Source organism: Natator depressus, chromosome 11 (assembly GCF_965152275.1).
Source record: "Natator depressus isolate rNatDep1 chromosome 11, rNatDep2.hap1, whole genome shotgun sequence".
Taxonomy (NCBI): domain Eukaryota; kingdom Metazoa; phylum Chordata; order Testudines; family Cheloniidae; genus Natator; species Natator depressus.
In genome coordinates, this window is record NC_134244.1 from 80,897,943 (window position 1) to 80,916,305 (window position 18,363).

General features: G+C 47.2%; 1 protein-coding gene across 1 annotated transcript in view; it reads left to right on the forward strand.

The window, feature by feature from the left end:
* Positions 1–18,363, forward strand: part of LOC141996273 (aryl hydrocarbon receptor-like) — a 93,907-nt gene that overhangs the window by 52,272 nt on the left and 23,272 nt on the right. Inside the window, exon 4 of the mRNA XM_074968257.1 lies at positions 17,256–17,345. Within this exon, the coding sequence (XP_074824358.1) occupies positions 17,256–17,345 (90 nt within the window). The remainder of the gene's footprint in view (positions 1–17,255; positions 17,346–18,363) is intronic.

Consider the following 18,363-nt stretch of genomic DNA (forward strand, 5'->3'; position numbering starts at 1 on the left):
CCAGCTTCTCGTCCACTGTCACCCCTAGGTCCTTTTCCGCAGAACTGCTGCCTAGCCATTCGGTCCCTAGTCTGTAGCGGTGCATTGGATTCTTCCATCCTAAGTGCAGGACCCTGCACTTATCCTTATTGAACCTCATCAGATTTCTTTTGGCCCAATCCTCCAATTTGTCTAGGTCCTTCTGTATCCTATCCCTCCCCTCCAGCGTATCTACCACTCCTCCCAATCTTTCCTTGTCAGGGGCGATCACACACTGAAATGCTGTATTTAAGCCAGAATTCCTCACTGAGTCCTTAATCTAAAGTTGGGTTGTTGTTTAAGGTAAATGTTAATGATCCTCGCTCTAAAATCACCGAGCTAGTGTAGCCAAATAATGCTCCCCCTGCCCCTAGAATCTCCAAACGGGCATTTTTTCAGACTTGCAAGAAAAACTCACCTGGGGGCTTTGGAAACACTCTCAGCACAGGAAGTAATTTGCAAAGGTCTGAACACCTACACATTGGGCTTGTCAACAAGTGGCCTTCGCAGCCATAACAGTAACGTTGCCTCTTCTGTATCTGTCTGCTGCTCACCAGTGCATGGGGCCCTTCATTGGTGGCTCAGATGCAGCAGGGCTTCTATGCACAGGGAGCCACCTGCTCTGCTTTAGGACATTCTGCCCCAAGCATGGAGTCTGAGATGTCCTGCTGCTTTCCCCAGTTACCTGCAGTGCTTTTTAAGAGGGGCAGTTTTCCCCGAGGGAGAACTCCTTTTTCTCTGCCTTCCCTCTTCTGAGCTTTCTTTCTCTGCTGTTCCTCTGCCGCGATTTGCTTGCCAAGCTAAGTGAGCTGCTGTGAAGATGGCTGAAAGGCTGCACCAAGAATAGTGTATAGTCAAGTAGAGCGCTACAGGCTGGAAAGCCCCTTTGGCTGCTGGGGAGGTCTAGACCTGCTGACTCCTATGGAGGAGGAGAAGCTAACAGCTGTTAGAAACAGGGGTGGGCATGGCAGAATGAGTAACAAAACTCACCCTCATCTGCAAAAATGCCATTTTTCAGCCAACCTCCCGCATTTCATTTGGCAGCTGTGCTCATGGCCTCCATCTTATCAGAGGCAAGAGAAGGGGAAGGAGACAATCCTATAAGTATTCACTGACTTTTCAATGTTACGGGACAAATTCTTTGCTTAAACCCGCTGTCAAACAGCTGAAAGCAGAGTGTGGCCCTTCATGGTCTGTCCCTCCACGTAATTCCCACTCGTGCCAATATTTTTGATATAAAATGTTCTTATTTCACACACGCCCTAGAAACTTACAGAAATAAAAGCAAAATGAATTGGTGCAATGATCTCAACTCTAAAGAGTTGATCTCAAACTATGTAGAAACTTCCCTCTCCGAATCCACTCCCTGGTAGAAACCTCTGTAACCGGATGGCTTTGCATTATGTCCTGAAGGTCAGCAAACTCTCTGGCTCTACTGGACCCATGGAGAAACCAAGACCCCTCCACTGAGAATACTCTGCCACTGGCCACCATGCAGGGCCGTCCCTAGAGTGGTGCGGGGCCTGGAACAAATCAGCCGTATGGGCCCCCCAGGGAGCACGGAGTGTGCTGGGTCTCCCGCAGGGGCACTCGGGGGGCGCTGGGGCTCCAGCTGCTCCATGGGGCATGGTCCAAGGAGGCTTACCTGGAGCAAGGGGCACCCACTGGTAGTCGGCGGTGCCTGTCTGCTGGGTGCCAGTGTGGGCTGGGACCCCCACACTCCCTGGCCTCTGCATTCAAATAAGGATGGGACCGGGGTGGGCGCACAGGGCAGGGGAGCTGCATGTGGAGCACCCTCCTGCCAGCGCTAAGTGGTCTCAGTGCCGCTAGATCATAGAATATCAGGGTTGGAAAGGACCTCAGGAGGTCATCTAGTCCAACCCCCTGCTCAAAGCAGGACCAACACCAACTAAATCATGCGAGCCAGGGCTTTGTCAAGCCTGACCTTAAAAACCTCTAAGGAAGGAGATTCCACCATCTCCCACCATTAATGAAGATATTGAACAAAACCAGCCCCAGGACCGACCGTTAGGGCACTCTGCTTGATACCAGCTGCCAACTAGACATAGAGCCATTGATCACTACCCGTTGAGACCGATGCTCTAGCCAGCTTTCTATCCACCTTATAGTCCATTCATTCAGCTCATACTTCTTTAACTTGCTGGCAGGAATACTGTGGGAGATCGTATCAAAAGTTTTGCTAAAGTCAAGGAATAACATGTCCACTGCTTTCCTCTCATCCACAGAGCTAGTTATCTCATCATAAAAGGCTAGGTTAGTTAGGCTAGTTAGTTAGGTTAGTCAGGCATGACTTGCCCTTGGTGAATCCATGCTGACTGTTCCTGATCATTTTCCTCTCCTCCGAGTGCTTCAAAATTGATTCCTTGAGGACCTGTTCCATGATTTTTCCAGGGACTGAGGTGAGGCTGACTGGCCTGTAGTTCCCAGGATCCTCCTTCTTCCCTTTTTTAAAGATGGGCACTACATTAGCCTTTTTCCAGTCGTCCGGGACTTCCCCCGATCGCCATGAGTTTTCAAAGATAATGGCCAATGGCTCTGCAATCACATCCGCCAACTCCTTTAGCACTCTCGGATGCAGCGCATCCGGCCCCATGGACTTGTGCTCATCCAGCTTTTCTAAATAGTCCTGAACCACTTCTTTCTCCACAGAGGGTTGGTCACCTCCTCCCCATACTGTGCTGCCTGGTGCTGGTCTGGGAGCTGACCTTGTTCATGAAGACAGAGGCAAAAAAAACATTGAGTGCATTAGCTTTTTTCCACATCCTCTGTCACTAGGTTGCCTCCCTCCTTCAGTAAGGGGCCCACACTTTCCTTGACTTTCTTCTTGTTGCTAACATACCTGAAGAAACCCTTCTTGTTACTCTTAACGTCCCTTGCTAGCTGCAGTTCCAATTGTGATTTGGCCTTCCTGATTTCACTCTGCATGCCTGAGCAATATTTTTATACTCCTCTCTGGTCATTTGTCCAAGCTTCCACTTCTTGTAAGCTTCTTTTTTGTGTTTAAGTTCAACAAGGATTTCACTGTTAAGTCAAGCTGGTCGCCTGCCATATTTACTATTCTTTCTACACATCAGGATGGTTTGTTCCAGCAACCTCAATAAGGATTCTTTAAAATACAGCCAGCTCTCCTGGACTCCTTTCCCCCTCATGTTATTCTCCTAGAGGATTCTGCCCATCAGTTCCCTGAGGGAGTCAAAGTCTGCTTTTCTGAAGTCCAGGGTCCATATTCTGCTGCTCTCCTTTCTTCCTTTTATCAGGATCCTGAACTTGACCATCTCATGGTCACTGCCTCCCAGGTTCCCATCCACTTTAGCTTCCCCTACTAATTCTTCCCTGTTTGTGAGCAGCAGGTCAAAAAGAGCTCTGCCCCTAGTTGGTTCCTCCAGCACTTGGACCAGGAAATTTTCCCCTACACTTTCCAAAAACTTCCTGGATTGTCTGTGCACCGCTGGATTGCTCTTCTAGCAGATATTGGGGTGATTGAAGTCCCCCATGAGAATGAGGGTCTGTGATCTAGTAACTTCTGTTACTGTTAGATGGGACAGAACACCACACCCAGAAGGTTTGTGGATTACACTAGCTCACGTCGACAGACGCATGCTACCTCTCATCAAGCTAACATGCTAAAGATAGTAGCAGAGCTAGGGTCGCACCAGTAGCGGTGGTGTGGGCTAGCCACACCATACCCACGGACTCTGGGAGGGCATGTTCTAGCCCGTGACAGCTCTTGCCGCTGCCTATGCTACCCTGGCTCAGCTACTATTTTTAGCTCAATGCTATTTTTAGCTCATGCTAGCTCAATGAGAGGTAGTGTGCGTATGTCTGTGCGAGCTAGGACTGTCACCCCAGCTCCTAGTGTAGATGTACCCTTACACACACACCCCCGCAAACAGCACTTGAGTAATGTAAAAGAGCTTAAACTTAATGTAACTTAAACCCACTTTAAGACCCCTTTATACTGACAGAGTAGTGAAAAGAGGTTTTAGCATAAATGAGAATAATTAGAACAGGGGCTGCAATTATTTGTTAAAATGCATCACTGTTCCTTGTATCACTATGAAATGTAGACCATGAGTGGGGTTAATATGTTGCTCACCAGGAATGAAACCAATCTGCAGTCAGTGTGATTAACAAAACACAATTGAAACATTGGGGGAAATGGTCATTGTTGTCATCGTCTAGAAATGTTTCTGCCCGGAGCCTGCTCTAAGGGTTAAAGGTAGTGCATTCAGTGGCATTAATTAACCTCTGCCATAGATTCCCACACAGTGAGATCTGCTCTGAAAATAGAGAGACCATTTGTGTCTAGAATAAAGGGGGGGATGAATACAGATCTGGACAATGAAAAGGGAATTGGCAGCAACAATAGCTGAACTTGGCTAAGAATGCACACCAGACTCTAATTACTTCAGACGTCTATACATTAGTGAATTGGGAAGGCAGTCCAGGGTTGGATGTCAAGGCTTCGATTTGCCAGCAGTGGTTAAAGTGACAGAACCACTATTATTGGTTTATTAAGACTTCTGGGGCAAGCCTGAGAACCTTTTAATGCAGTAGGATTTCTGCACAGATCTGAATCAGACTTGACACAATGATGCCTCTTAATGATTGCTGTGGATTTCTGCTCGCTCTTTTGCAGTCTCGGAATGCATGCTATCTCGGGTATCGGAGAATAGCTAACTCTGGTTCTAGCTGCCTGCATCCTGGGTTACAGGATTTGGTGTTCACACACACTTCTGGGTATTAGTGCAACTTAGATCATGGGTTTTTGGAGCTGCACGCTTGCTCTAGTCGCAGTTTAGCTTTGCAGGTGCAGATTTGGAAGTGGGTGCCCCCAGAGCCTAATGCTGTCTGAGAGACAGGGAAATGCTGGCAAGTGCTGGCTGCTGCACTACTTTCTATCCGAGATTTTTGTGCTCTGCTGCCCTCCCTCACTCCTTTGAACCAGACTGCAATCCCTGGCCATCATCACACAAAGCCTTTTGTGATGATGTAAGTGGAGTCTACTGAGCATGCCCCAGCAGGGCCAGTCGTCAATTCTGGAAGTACGGCCTGACTTGATAGGGATTGTGGTCACTAAAGCCACAGCCACATTCAAAAAGGGAAACAAATTAGATGGCCAAAAGGCACGGTGTCTCAGTTACACCAGACAGGACTTTTCCCACTAATCCTTCAGAATGTTACAGCCAGGCTAACACTGGGTGTGTGCACTTAGAAAGGACTCTTCATCCCTAGGTGCTTTACATCGCACAGGAGCGATCACTTCTCGATGGAGAAACTGAGACCGAGGGAGGACCTCTGCCCAGTGTTGCAGAGTTAGGACTAGAAACCACAGTTCCTGGTGCCCAGGGCAAGGTCCTTGCCCTTAGACCATGCTGTACTTTTTTTTTCTTTCCCCAAATTATTCATGATGGGTCTATGCTCCCTATCACAGTTAGACAAGGTGAGGAGCTGGTACTAGTGGCCAAGTCTCTGAAGCAGCAGAAAAAAGGAGTGTGACAGAGTGCAGGGAGTGAGTAGGTAAGCCTGCACTCTGATCACTTAGAGGTTAATTAGTGCCCCAGGGGAAGCTGACTAGGGTTAATGATCTAATCAGGCTGGTGGTCTGGATGAGGTAATAACTCATTTGGCCCCAGCAGCTGAGGGCTGATAAAAGAAGCACAGGAAGGGAATGCAGGGAGAGAGAGGGAGAACTGGCCTAGGTGGGGCTAGTCACACAGAGGGCTCAGAGTAAGGAGACCTCCATTCCCGCTCAGGTCCTGGTGCCAGGGCCAAAAGCTCAGTTAACATTGTAAACAGACTGTTACAGGAGGACTGTGGTGACATTGGTGGAGGGAACTAGAAATAAAAGGTCACACCTGGAGGAGCCTGTGTAGTTTCTGCAGGGAAGGAGACTGTGTGGAGCGGGACCCTGTTACGGGGATCCAGGCCAACATGGCCTGCTCACATGTTGCTCAGCAGTCTCTGGATGTACCCAAGGCTGGCTCTGTGGTTGGAGTCAATGTGGTGCAGGCAGAGACAAGGAACAGCTGCCACTTGACTCAGGCTGCTCCTCTTGGACACTGGCGGAAATTCCCATGGCTTTGCCACTGGGTGCATTGACTCCTGTTCCCAGCTGTCCTCTGCTCTGCAGTGGGAATATAAAGCAAGGGCAGCTGGAATAGTCAATGACAGAAACCATGCTTCCAGGTTGGAGGGGAGCCACAGAGAACAGCATAATGCGGAAAGCACCTCTGCAGCATAGAGCTTCTCTTCCCTGGAGGTATCCAGGGCTTGGAAGAGAGCACCCCAACCTTGCAGATTTCTTTGAGACAGCCCTGTGGGTATTAACAGATGGGTGTAATATTGCCCCATATTAGGGCCTAAATCAGGATCCAGTATAGGTCATATAATTTGCAAGCTCAGTAGGTCATCGTGTCCCAGAGCTGAGATCACCATACAGTCATGACAGCTACATGGAGCATCACAGGGATATTCAGATGCTGATGTTGTCAGTTCTGAGAGGATATTTGCTAACTCTTATCTGCTTAAGCAAACGCAGGGATTCCAGTAAAATCCTAAGGTGACAGCTGCACTGTGAATTCAGACAAATGGCTATATTCACAGATCTGAAGGGACCATCATGATCATCCAGTCTGATCTCCCATATAAAATAGAGAACTTCCCTAAATAATTCCTATTTGAAGTAGTGCATATCTTACACACACACACACACACATCCAGTGTGCCATGGACATACAAGATCAGTGGTGTTGATCTTCTACCTCAACTTCTGCTTGGACTCTGAGAAGATGTTAGCTCAGAGCTAGCCACCCTTTGAATCATCAGCCAATGACTGTTCAAAATCCCTAGCAATACATAAATAGAGCCTGACTCAGGAAACTGCACTGCAGAAGGGTTTGTGATGAAGGAAGTGTTGCTTCTGGCAGCTGCTCATTAAAGACAGTGCCTCATTTCTGAACGGCCTCTCATGTTTTATTTAACACCCAGCTGTGCTGTCCTGAAGGCAACCCAGGGACCTCCTCAGACCAACACAAGCAAAGACTACTGAGAAGGTTTGAAATTAGTCTCCCCTGAAGAAAAGGGGTGGGAGGCTGGATAAAAATATACAAGCCAATGCAAATTCCTGCTTGGAAATATAGACATTCCCCTTTTACTATTGATTTTCCTGTCACTGAAGAGGGTGGAAAGCCTTTGAACCGTAAAGTCTGAAAGTTGCGTACCATTAAAAATGCATCTAAAATTTTATATTGGTGGCTGCATTAGCTGTGCTGTCCTGGGAATTCTTAGTGCTCTGTATTTCTCACAGGTGAAAGAACTTAAGTGTTTATTTTATAAAAACAGAACATACCACTCATCTAGTTAGTATCACTGTGTTTGGGTTGGGAATGTGCCTGAATGAGCACACGTATTTTACTATATGGCATTTGATATTGGGTAGATAGCTCTATACCAATATAGACAGTTGTATTCATAGGGACACGGTGGGTGGCCGTAGCTCTTATGTGTGTGTATTGTGTATTGTTGTTTGCTTATACATGCTCCCCAACGGAATCCTGTGAAATTAGCTCTTCTGTCTTTACATAAAAATCCTGTTCCAAAATGCTTATTATATCATGTAGTACCAGATGATGCAAAAGAAAGCACCATAGTAGAAAATTATTAATTTTTCCTATTACCTGTCTTTTAGAAGGCTGCTTACACCCTGGATCAAGTGATTTTATACCCCTTATAATTTCTTATTTTCTCTCTGTCACTGTGTATATTCTCATGTACATTCAGATTCTTGAATCCTAATAAGCCCTTAACATCAGTGAAACCTTGTGGCAATGAGTTCCACAGGTTAAGTATGTATTGTGCATCTTCTTTCAATGACATTTCTAACTTACTGATTTTCAGTTGAAGAAAGTCCCTTTCTTCTTGTATGAAGAGAGAAGATAAATAGGAGTACACAATTTGCCCTCTTTCTTATTCCATTCATTATTTTATATGCCTCTATCCTGACCACCTGTATTTATCTGCTCTCTAAATTAAACAGTTCCAATCATTTCGGTCTCTCTTCATATAAAGTTTGTGTAACTCTGGGGCCAAAAAGAGCAAATATGATCCTGGGATGTATAATCAGGGGAATCTCAAGTAGGAGTGGAGAGGTTATTTTATCTCTGTATTTGGCACTGGCGCAATTGCTGCTGGAATACCTTGTCCAGTTCTGGTGCCAACAATTCAAGAAGGATGTTAATAAATTGGAGAGGTTTCAGGGAATGATTCTGTCACAGGTATCTTTAGTAAAAGTCAGGGACAGGTTGCAGGCAATAAACAAGAATTAACGGAAGCCCACAACCTGCCCCTGACTTTTACTAAAAATATTCTGGGGGAGTGGGGACAAACAGAGCACTACCGGGGCTTGCAGCTGCTCCAGCCCTGCCACTGCTCCTATGGCAGGGGCTGACCGCTGCTGCTCCAGTCTCAGGGGGGCTGACCCAACCCCAATCACCTCCGGGTAGTTGGGGACCGTTGCTCCAGCAGGCCCAGGGCTGGCCGCTGGTTAGCTGTTCTGGCAGCCGCTGCACCACATCCCTGGGGCAGGCTGCCAGTCCGCTGCTCTGGCCCTTACCCAGAAGAAGTCCCGGAAAGTTCCGGAATCCATGACCTCCATGACAGAATCATATCCTTAAGAATGATTAAAAGATTAGAAGACATACCTTTATTGTGATAGACTCAAAAGCTTAATCTATTTAGCTTACCAAAGAGAACGGGTGACTTGATTACAGTCTATCAGTACCTACATGGATAACAAATATTTAATAATGGATCTCTTCAGTCTAGCAGAGAAAGGCCTAACAGAGTCCAGCATCTGGAAGTTGAAGATAAACAAATTCAGATAGGAAATCAGGTGTAAACTTTTAACTGTGAGAGTAATTAACCATTGGAACAATCTACCCCTGACAATTTTAAAATCAAGATTGGGTGTTTTTCTAAAAGATCTGCCCTAGGAATTATTTTGGGGCAGTTCTCTGGCCTGGGTTGTACAAAAGTTCAGACTAGATGGTCACAATTGTCCTTCTGGCCTTGGAATCTGTGAATTTTTGTCTGCAGTGGGGTGGACATCCGCTCAGGCCCAGAAAGGTTTAAGAGAGCCCTTAGAGAGGGCTGGGGCAGGGGAAGAGCTGGGCTGATTGGCAGAGCAGCTGGGGGCCATGCCCCAAACAGACCCAGTGGGCCTTATAAAAGCCAGAGAAGCCAGGAGAAGAAGAGAGACTGTCTCTCTAGCTCTGAGAGGGAGGGACCTTGCTGCAGGGACCTGAACAGGGCTGGGGAAGGAGCTGGGGAGCTCCAGCCAGGAAAGCCCCAGGCTGCGGCCTAGTATTGGGCCCAAGAGGTACTGGGGTTGTAGGGGACAGCCCAAGGTTAGACAGAGGCAGGAGGTCCAAACCCAACCTTGCCTGGGATGAGTGGCTCATACTGCATTCTGCCCCAGGGCTCAGGGGCTAGCTGGTGACTGGCAGGAGCCTATGACTGAGGCAAGGTAGGGATAGTGGGTGGGGGGTTCCCCTGAGAGGGGGAGACCCAGAACTGTGGGGTACTGCCAGGGGGCAGCACCCAGTGAAAGGGGCACTGGGGTCCTGGGAGGGACATGGGAGCCAGCAGCAAGGTGAGACACTGGCCTGAAGAGGGCACTCTGGAGGCTGGAAAGCTAATTCCCTGAGACGACCAGCAGGTGGTGCCACCGGTGAGGCTGCGCCCTGGTTACAAAGTGGTGAAGAATGTGGGCATGAGCGGTCCGCCCCTGATACAAAGGGCAAGGGCACGGACTGTGGGACGATTGCCCAAATCAGAAAGGAGAACTTGAAGGTGGAGAAGCAGGACGATGGATCCCAGGTACACCGGGGTCTTCTACAGGGAGTCCCCGGGTGTTGTCTCTGGGTGGGGCCCAGTGTCAGCAGCCCACTGGAAGGGGGCTGATGGCCTGAAGGGGGACCGGGAGACCCAGGATGGCTTATGGGAGGCGCAGTGGGTCCTCCAAGGACAGATGACCCAGCTGGTGGGTGAACAGCAGGCCTTGCAGAAGCTCCTCTGGCCCATGTTCAGGAGAAACCGCTGAGGCCAGAGGTAGGAGCCCAGCGCTAGGACCAGGAGACCTGGTGCAGAAACAAGGACTTGTTATGCCTGTGCCAGGCGTGGGCACAGGACAGGAGTGTCCCTATGGGGCTGGGGGCTGAATGCCTCAACCTGGGACAGGACGGTGGCAGGTTCCCTCAAGCCGTCTTCTGGGTAAAGGAAGGAGTCCGGGCATGTTGGGACTGTGGGCACCAGGGGCACCTTTGGCGAGAGTGCCCTGGCCCAAGGAACACAACCCAGGGCAACCCAGGAAGGGCTGGCCCAGTGAGGGACAACAGGAAGAAGCAGGAGGCCCAGGCAACATGGAGGCGGGGGGGCCTGTTGGCATTGCCGGGAGCCGGGCCACCTACGGAAAGACTGCCCCCTAGGGGGAGGGAAAATACAGCTGGAGGTGGCCGAGAGAGTGGCTGACCGGCCAGTAGGCCACCCAGGGGAGGTAGCAAAGATCGCAACCGGGACGGTGAGGATCCTGCGACTGGGCAGGACCCAGACCATCGCCAGGGAGGTCTGTGACAGGGAAACCCAAATGGACTGGGCCCAGCAGAAGGCTGGGACCCAGGTTAGGGTAGGACAGGGAATAGCGGGGACCCAGACAGAGAGAGAAGAGGCTCTGGGGGACCCAGACCTAAGGGTGCAACTTGAGGCTGTGGAACAGGCCCGCTGGAGGGCGGAGACCCATGTCTGGGAGATGTCCCAGGCCTGGGAGGCCTCAGAGAGAAGGTGTGCGAGCCTGGAGGGGTGAGCCTGGAGGGCTAGTTCCAGGAAGCCCCGGCCGAGAGGCGTGGGAGTTTTGAAGGGGGGGTGTAGCGGGGTGGACACCCTCTTGGGCCCAGAAGGGTTTAAGATAGCCCTGGGAGAGGGCTGGGGAAGGGGAAGAGCTGGGCTGATTGGCAGAGCAGCCGCAGGTGGGGGGCCACACCCCAGACAGACCCAGTGGGCCTTATAAAAGCCAGGAGAAGAAGAGACACTCTCTCTCTAGCTCTGAGAGGGAGGGACCTGGCTGCAGGGACCTAAGCAGAGTACCTAGACTTGGAGCAGGGCTGGGGAAGGCCTGGGGAGCTCCAGCCAGGAAAGCCCCAGGCTGCAGCCTAGTATTAGGCCCAAGAGGTACTGGTGTTGCAGGGGATAGCCCAAGGTTAGACAGAGGCAGGAGGTGCAAACCCAACCTTGCCTGGGATGAGTGGCTCATACTGCAGTCTGCCCCAGGGCACAGGGGCTAGCTGATGACTGGCAGGAGCCTACGACTGAGGCAAGGTAGAGATAGTGGGTGAGGGGTTCTCCTGAGAGGGGGAGACCCAGAATTGTGGGGTACTGCCAGGGGGCAGCACCCATTGAAAGGGGCACCGGGGTCCTGGGGGGGACACGGGAGCCAGTAGCAAGGCGACATTACAGGCCTGAAGAGGGCGCTCCGGAGGCTGGAACGCTAATTCCCTGAGACGACCAGCAGGAAGTGCCACCGGTGAGTCTGCGCTCCATGACATTGTCTCATATTTTACTTAGATTCTGCTCCTTTGGGCTGGATTTCTATTTTCTGAGAGCAATCCACTTTGCCTGAATAACCTCTTGGATCTTGCCATTTAAATACAGGGGCTTGTTGGTTTTACTTTCCCGACCACACAGGCTGTCAGAGCAACCCTTCCCAGTCCAGCACATAGAGGAAATGGGAGGAGTGTGTGAGTACCTCTTTAGTGCCCCTCATAAAGAAGTGGGTGTCCGGTGTTCTAGAAAATATTTCTCTCCCTTCTATACAGGCCTGCTGCGATCTCATTACTGTCAATTTAGTCCCATCAGAAATGCTGAATTACAGAACAGGGATCACAAATGAGGTTGTTCAGGCTAAAGAACTGATCCTGGACCACTTTCATCTGCTCTCACTAGGGCTGTCAAGAGATTAAAAAATTAATCTCGATTTTAAAAAAAAAGTATTGTGATTAATCTCACTGTTAAGCAATAATAGAATATCATTTATTTAAGTATTTGTGGATGTTTTCTACATTTTCAAATATATTTATTTCAATGACAACACAATACAAGGTGTACAGTGCTCACTTTATATTTTTTATTACAAATATTTGCACTGTAAAAAAACAAAAGAAATAGTTTATTTCAATTCACCTAATACAAGTATTGTAGTACAATCTCTTTATAATGAAAGTTGAATTTACAAATATAGAATTATGTACAAAAAATAACTGCATTCAAAAATAAAACAATATAAAACTTTAGAGCCTACAAGTCCACTCAGTCCTACTTCAGCCAATTGCGCAGACAAACAAGTTTGGTTACAATTTGCAGGAGATAATGCTGCCCACAGCTTGTTTACAATGTCACCTGAAAGTGAGAACAGGTGTTCACATGGCACTGTTGTAGCTGGCATCGCAAGATATTTACATGCCATATGCACTAAAGATTCATATGTCCCTTCATGCTTCAACCACCATTCCAGAAGATGTGTATCTGTCATAAATATAAAGGGAAGGGTAAACCCCTTTAAAATCCCTCCTGGCCAGAGGAAAAATCCTCTCACCTGTAAAGGGTTAAGAAGCTAAAGGTAACCTTGCTGGCACCTGACCAAAATGACCAATGAGGAGACAAGATACTTTCAAAAGCTGGGAGGAGGGAGAGAAACAAGGGGTCTGTGTCTGTCTGTATGCTGTTTTTGCTGGGGATAGAACAGGAATGGAGTCTTAGAACTTTTAGTAAGTAATCTAGCTAGGTATGTGTTAGATTATGATTTCTTTAAATGGCTGAGAAAAGAACTGTGCTGAATAGAATGACTATCCCTGTCTGTGTGTCTTTTTTGTAACTTAAGGTTTTGCCTAGAGGGATTCTCTATGTTTTGAATCTAATTACCCTGTAAGGTATCTACCATCCTGATTTTACAGAGGTGATTCTTTTTTACTTTTTACTTCTATTAAAATCCTTCTTTTCAGAAATGGAGTGCTTTTTCATTGTTCTTAAGATCCAAGGGTTTGGGTCTGTGGTCACCTATGCAAATCGGTGAGGATTTTTACCAAACCTTTCCCAGGAAGTGGGGTGCAAGGGTTGGGAGGATTTTGGGGGGAAAGACGTGTCCAAACTACGTTTCCCAGTAAACCCAGTTAGAGTTTGGTGGTGGCAGTGGATATTTCAAGGGCAAAGGATAAAATTAATTTGTACCTTGGGGAAGTTTTAACCTAAGCTGGTAAAAGTAAGCTTAGGAGGTTTTCATGCAGGTCCCCACATCTGTACCCTAGAGTTCAGAGTAGGGGAGGAACCTTGACAGCGTCCATGCTGATGACGGGTTCTGCTCAATAATAATCCAAAGCAGAGTGGACCAATGCATGTTCATTTTCATCATCTGAGTCAGATGCTACCGGCAGAAGGTTGATTTTCTTTTTTTGGTGGTTCGGGTTCTGTAGTTTCTTCATCGGAGTGTTGCTCTTTTAAGACATCTGACAGCATGCTCCACGCTTCGTCCCTCTCAGATTCTGGAAGACACTTCAGATTCTGAAACCTTGGGTCAAGTGTTGTATCTATCCTTAGAAATCTAACATTGGTATCTTCTTTGCGTTTTGTCAAATCTGCTGTGAAAGTGTTCTTAAAATAAATATATGCTGGGTCATCATCCAAGACTGTTATAACATGAAATAGATGGCGGAATGTGGATAAAACAGAACGGGAGACATACAGTTTTTCCCCAAGGAGTTCAGTCACAAATTTAATTAACGCATTATTTTTTTAATGAGCATCATCAGCATGGAAGCATGTCCTCTGGAATGGTGGCCAAAGCATGAAGGGACATATGAATGTTTAGCAAATGTAAATGTAAACAAACTTGTTTGTCTTAGCAATCAGCTGAACAAGAAGTAGGACTAAGTGGACCTGTAGGTTCTAAAGTTTTACATTGTTTTGTTTTTGAGTGCAATTATGTAACCAAAAAAAATCTACATTTGTAAGTTACACTTTCACAATAAAGAGATTGCACTACAGTACTTGTATGAAGTGAATTGAAAAATATTATTTCTTCATCATTTTTACAGTGCAAATATTTGTAATAAAAAATAACAGTATAAAGTGAGCACTGTATATTTTCTATTCTGTGTTGTAATAGAAATCAATAAATTTGAAAATGTAGAAAAACATCAAAAAATATTTAACTTCAATTGGTATTCTATTGTTTAACAGTGCGATTAATCGCAATTAATTTTTTTGAGTTAACTGTGATTAATTGACAGCCCTAGGTCACACTAATAATTTTTTATGCTTCTATTTTGGGCCTTTGTCCCCATTATATGCCATGTTTGGGCTTTAGGAGGTTGTGAGATCTCTGGGGAGAGAGAGAGAGAAAGAAAGGAGTAATTCTGCTATCAGTGCACTTAAGTCTATCTCTACTGCTGTCCACCTACAAGAGAGAGGAGTATGAGCGTCCTAATTGGAATATGTGAAATACAAGCTGAAAATATTCAGCTCTCTGATATTGTGCATTTGGAAAATTATTAATGGATTAATTAGTGAAGTTGCTGAAAACTTGGTTGCCACAAAATTGAAATTTCCCCCAGAAAACTTTGATTTTTGTTAATTTAAAAAAAAAAACCAAAAACCTGGCCCCAAATAAGTATTTCTTTATCTCAGATTGAGACATTCTAGCTTGTTGAGAACCAAATTGAAACACTTCATTTCAGGTCAGTTCAATATTAATCTGTGTCTGCTTGAGGTGTCCTGGTTGATTCACCCTGCACCCTGATGCACCTCTGGCTTAAAGTGCTCTGTGCCTCGTGTACATACCAGGGCCACATTGTATCACGGGAGATCCCGTCCATATGGGAAAATGGGGAGAGTGAGGAACCTAAACTACAGCTCCCTTGAGGCACTGTGACAATTCAGGCGTAGTTCAGTGTTGAGCCAAGCTGAAATGAAATATTACTTCAACTCAGGAATGTCAATGTTTCACTTCAATCAGAAATGTCAAAACAAAACAACTTATTGTCTCGATTCAGGATGAAAACAGTCATTGAAACATCTGAATTTCCTGATGTTTGATCAGATCTAATTAGGATACAGTTAAGCAACTCGACAGAATAGGTTCATAAATGTGACAAAACACAGCAGAAGGCACTTTCTGTGTTTGCTAGGTCAGCACAGCTCTGCCAGCATTGGAAAGGCTTCAGCACTTGTATGTGTGAAAAGGCAGCTGCCCCTCACTGGCAGAAAAGGGATTAAAAGCAGCCCTAGGGAGGCTGCACTGGAGGCAGCCAATTAGAAAGGGGCTGAGAGGAGTAGCCAATCACAGCCCGGTAGGCTCATATAAGAAGGGCTGCAGGGCTGAGCAGAGTTAAGTAACTGACTGGAGAGAAGGAGCTTGAGGGGAGAAGGCCAGGCTCCTAGCAGGAGGAAGGAGTGCCAGTACCTAGGACAAAGCAGTGCTGCAAGCAGAGACCAGGGGAGCTAGAGAGCTCCTGGCTGGCTGCTAGGGCCTGTAGGCTGAGGCCCGGAGGTAAGGGCAGAAGAGGGTGCAGGAGCCTCATGGGAAGCAGCCCTGGGACAATGGACTGCATTTGCCACTGTGGGAAGTGGCTGGACAGAGATTGCAGGTCCCTCAAAAGGGGGAAACACAGAGTGTGGCACAGCCGGAGGGCTGTGTCACTGAAAAGGATGCTGCAGTCCTGGGTGTGGCACGGGTCCTGGAACGAAAGTGACAGCGATGAGGCACCACCAGAGAATAGCGCATTAGCGAACAGAGCTAATCTCCAGGACAGCCAGCAGGAGGCGCCTCAGTAGTGAGTCGCACGCCGTCACAGGCAGGATTTGTGCCTGCTCAGTAAATCTGGGAGAAAGGAAAACAATGCTTCATTTTGAAATACTGCTTTATTTGGCCTCCTGAAGACTATTCCAGACATTCTGTTTTCAGTTCTCTCCCAGAGTAGTCAGTTACCATATTACATGAAATTCACACTTTTCAGATCTCGGCTCTCAGATCACCACTACTTTGTTTTGTTTGTATCTGCTTGCTCAGTTTTGCTAATGATTCGCGATTCACAATCTGCCTCTTATACTGTCTCTGTAGAAAATGAAATCCCGGTCTCTCCTCTACCTCATTTGCAGTCAGTGAGGGGTGGCTCTGGGACTCAGAGCCCACCGCGACCTGACAATGGTTTTGCCTCAGGGACACCATTCTCCCCAAGGAGAATGCTGCAAAATCCAGACAGATTCAAATCAACCCCCAGGAAATAACTAACGTGAATCTAAAATCCCCCTGGTAGGGAGACCCCCTAGGCTGTTCCACCCCATTGCTGGTGCACCAGCAGTGGTCTGTGAGGTCCTTATTTTATTAGCCATTCCTCTGTCACATGCAGAATGCCACCAGTGCGCCCCATGGAAAAGGACCTATTGCTGATATCATAGCAACAGGCAGCTGCCACAAGCTGGGAGCTCTGTGTAGGGTTGCCAGCTCCCCAGGATTGTCTGGGAGTCTCCAGGAATTAAAGATTGTTATGTGATGAAATCTCCAGGAATGCGTCCAACCGAAGTTGGCAAACCTAGCTCTGTGTCATCGGAGCTAACCTCCATACAAAGATTCTTTGGCATGGAACGCCTTCCCCAAACTAGTCTACCCTCCTCCAGGCCCACTCCTACCAGGGTGCTCCAGTAAATGGCCAGCTAATAGGAGCCAGCCAGTGGCGAGCCTTGATTACCAATGTCACTAATATCTAGTTCATGTATAGTGTTAACAAGAGATCAAATCCTGCACCTTTCTGCACGTAGCTAATCTCCATAACCTTGTTTCCCTGTGGCTGACATTCTTTGTCCACCCGCCCTCTCAGATTTTCAGAAAACACCTCCTTCCCCCTTCCGATCATTTGGTCCTGACTATAAATCCTTATTTCCCTACGTCCCCAGCTGCAGCCTTTCCTCGGGGTCTCTCACAGCTGTCTAAGCTGTCGTCCTACCCCCACTACTTTCTTATCCCCACCAGCAGCTGACCATCAGAAAGCTGACAGGGGAACCTGACCTCCAGACAGAATGAGATCTCTCCACTCACTTGCTTTCCATCCACATGCAGTGGTGTTGGGTTGGGAGCTGAGTTCTGGTGCTCACTCTGTCCCCCTCTCTCCTAGGCTCTTCATGGTTTTGTGCTGGTGGTGACGTCTGAAGGGTTGATATTTTATTCCTCGCACACGATTCAAGACTATCTTGGATTTCATCAGGTTAGTAGGATGTTCCATAACTTTTTAACGTGGTTTCTCTTTGGCCTGTGACTTTCTTTTTTGGTTTAGCTGGTAAAACATATCCTCTAACCTGGGAAATAGCTGACAGCCAATGGACCCCAGGCTCCTCTGAAATGAGTGGATGAGATTTGACCAGATGTTTCTGCTCCTAAAAGTAATGTGACTCTTCTGGGCTGATTTCACAACCACATTCATGGCTCCCCTGATCCGAGGCCAGCAGAGGGAGGAGCAGAAAATTGCTCTTGGCGCTGGAAATAGAGCTGAGCTGATAAGCAGAGCCAAGCGAGAGACTTGAGCTCCCATCTGCAGAGCATGGGCCAAACTCCGCTCTGTTCCAGCGGTGTAAGCGTGCAGTAACTCAGCTGAAGCCAATGGAGTTACTTTGAATTTACACCCATATAGATGAAAGCAGAATTTAACTTTAGAGAGTCTGCCTGTTAGCACTGCCCCTTTTAAGATCACTTAACATAGGGACTACAGAATTTAAAAAAGACAAATATCAGGGAGTGGGAATACACAATACATATATTCCTTTTCCCTCTCTGAATACAATCCCTTGTTACTTCCAGATGTGGAATGACTTTGCCACACTGAGGAAAGTCGACTAAGGAAGGAAAGACAAACATTACTGGTAGAAAAGACTCGTTTGTGGTCTCTTGCCACAGCCCTGCACTGGGAACAGTGCTGGAGAGCTGGTCAAATAACAATGTTGAAAAATGTTTCTTTGGCTGAATGGAATCCTTCCCAGAAGCTGCAATTTCTTCTGATTTTTGCAACTGAAAAACATTTTCTGGTTGTCCACAACAGAATATCGAATTTTGGTTGTTGAAAACCAAAAAAATTGTTGGGTTTCAGGTTTTTTCAGTGAAACTCTGAAACATTTTGCAAAAACTTTTGACGAAAAATGGAAAAACTTCTTATGTTCCCACAAAACATTTTGAAGAAAACAGAACAGCCCTACTGGGTCAGACCAAAGGTCCATTTAGCCCAGTATCCT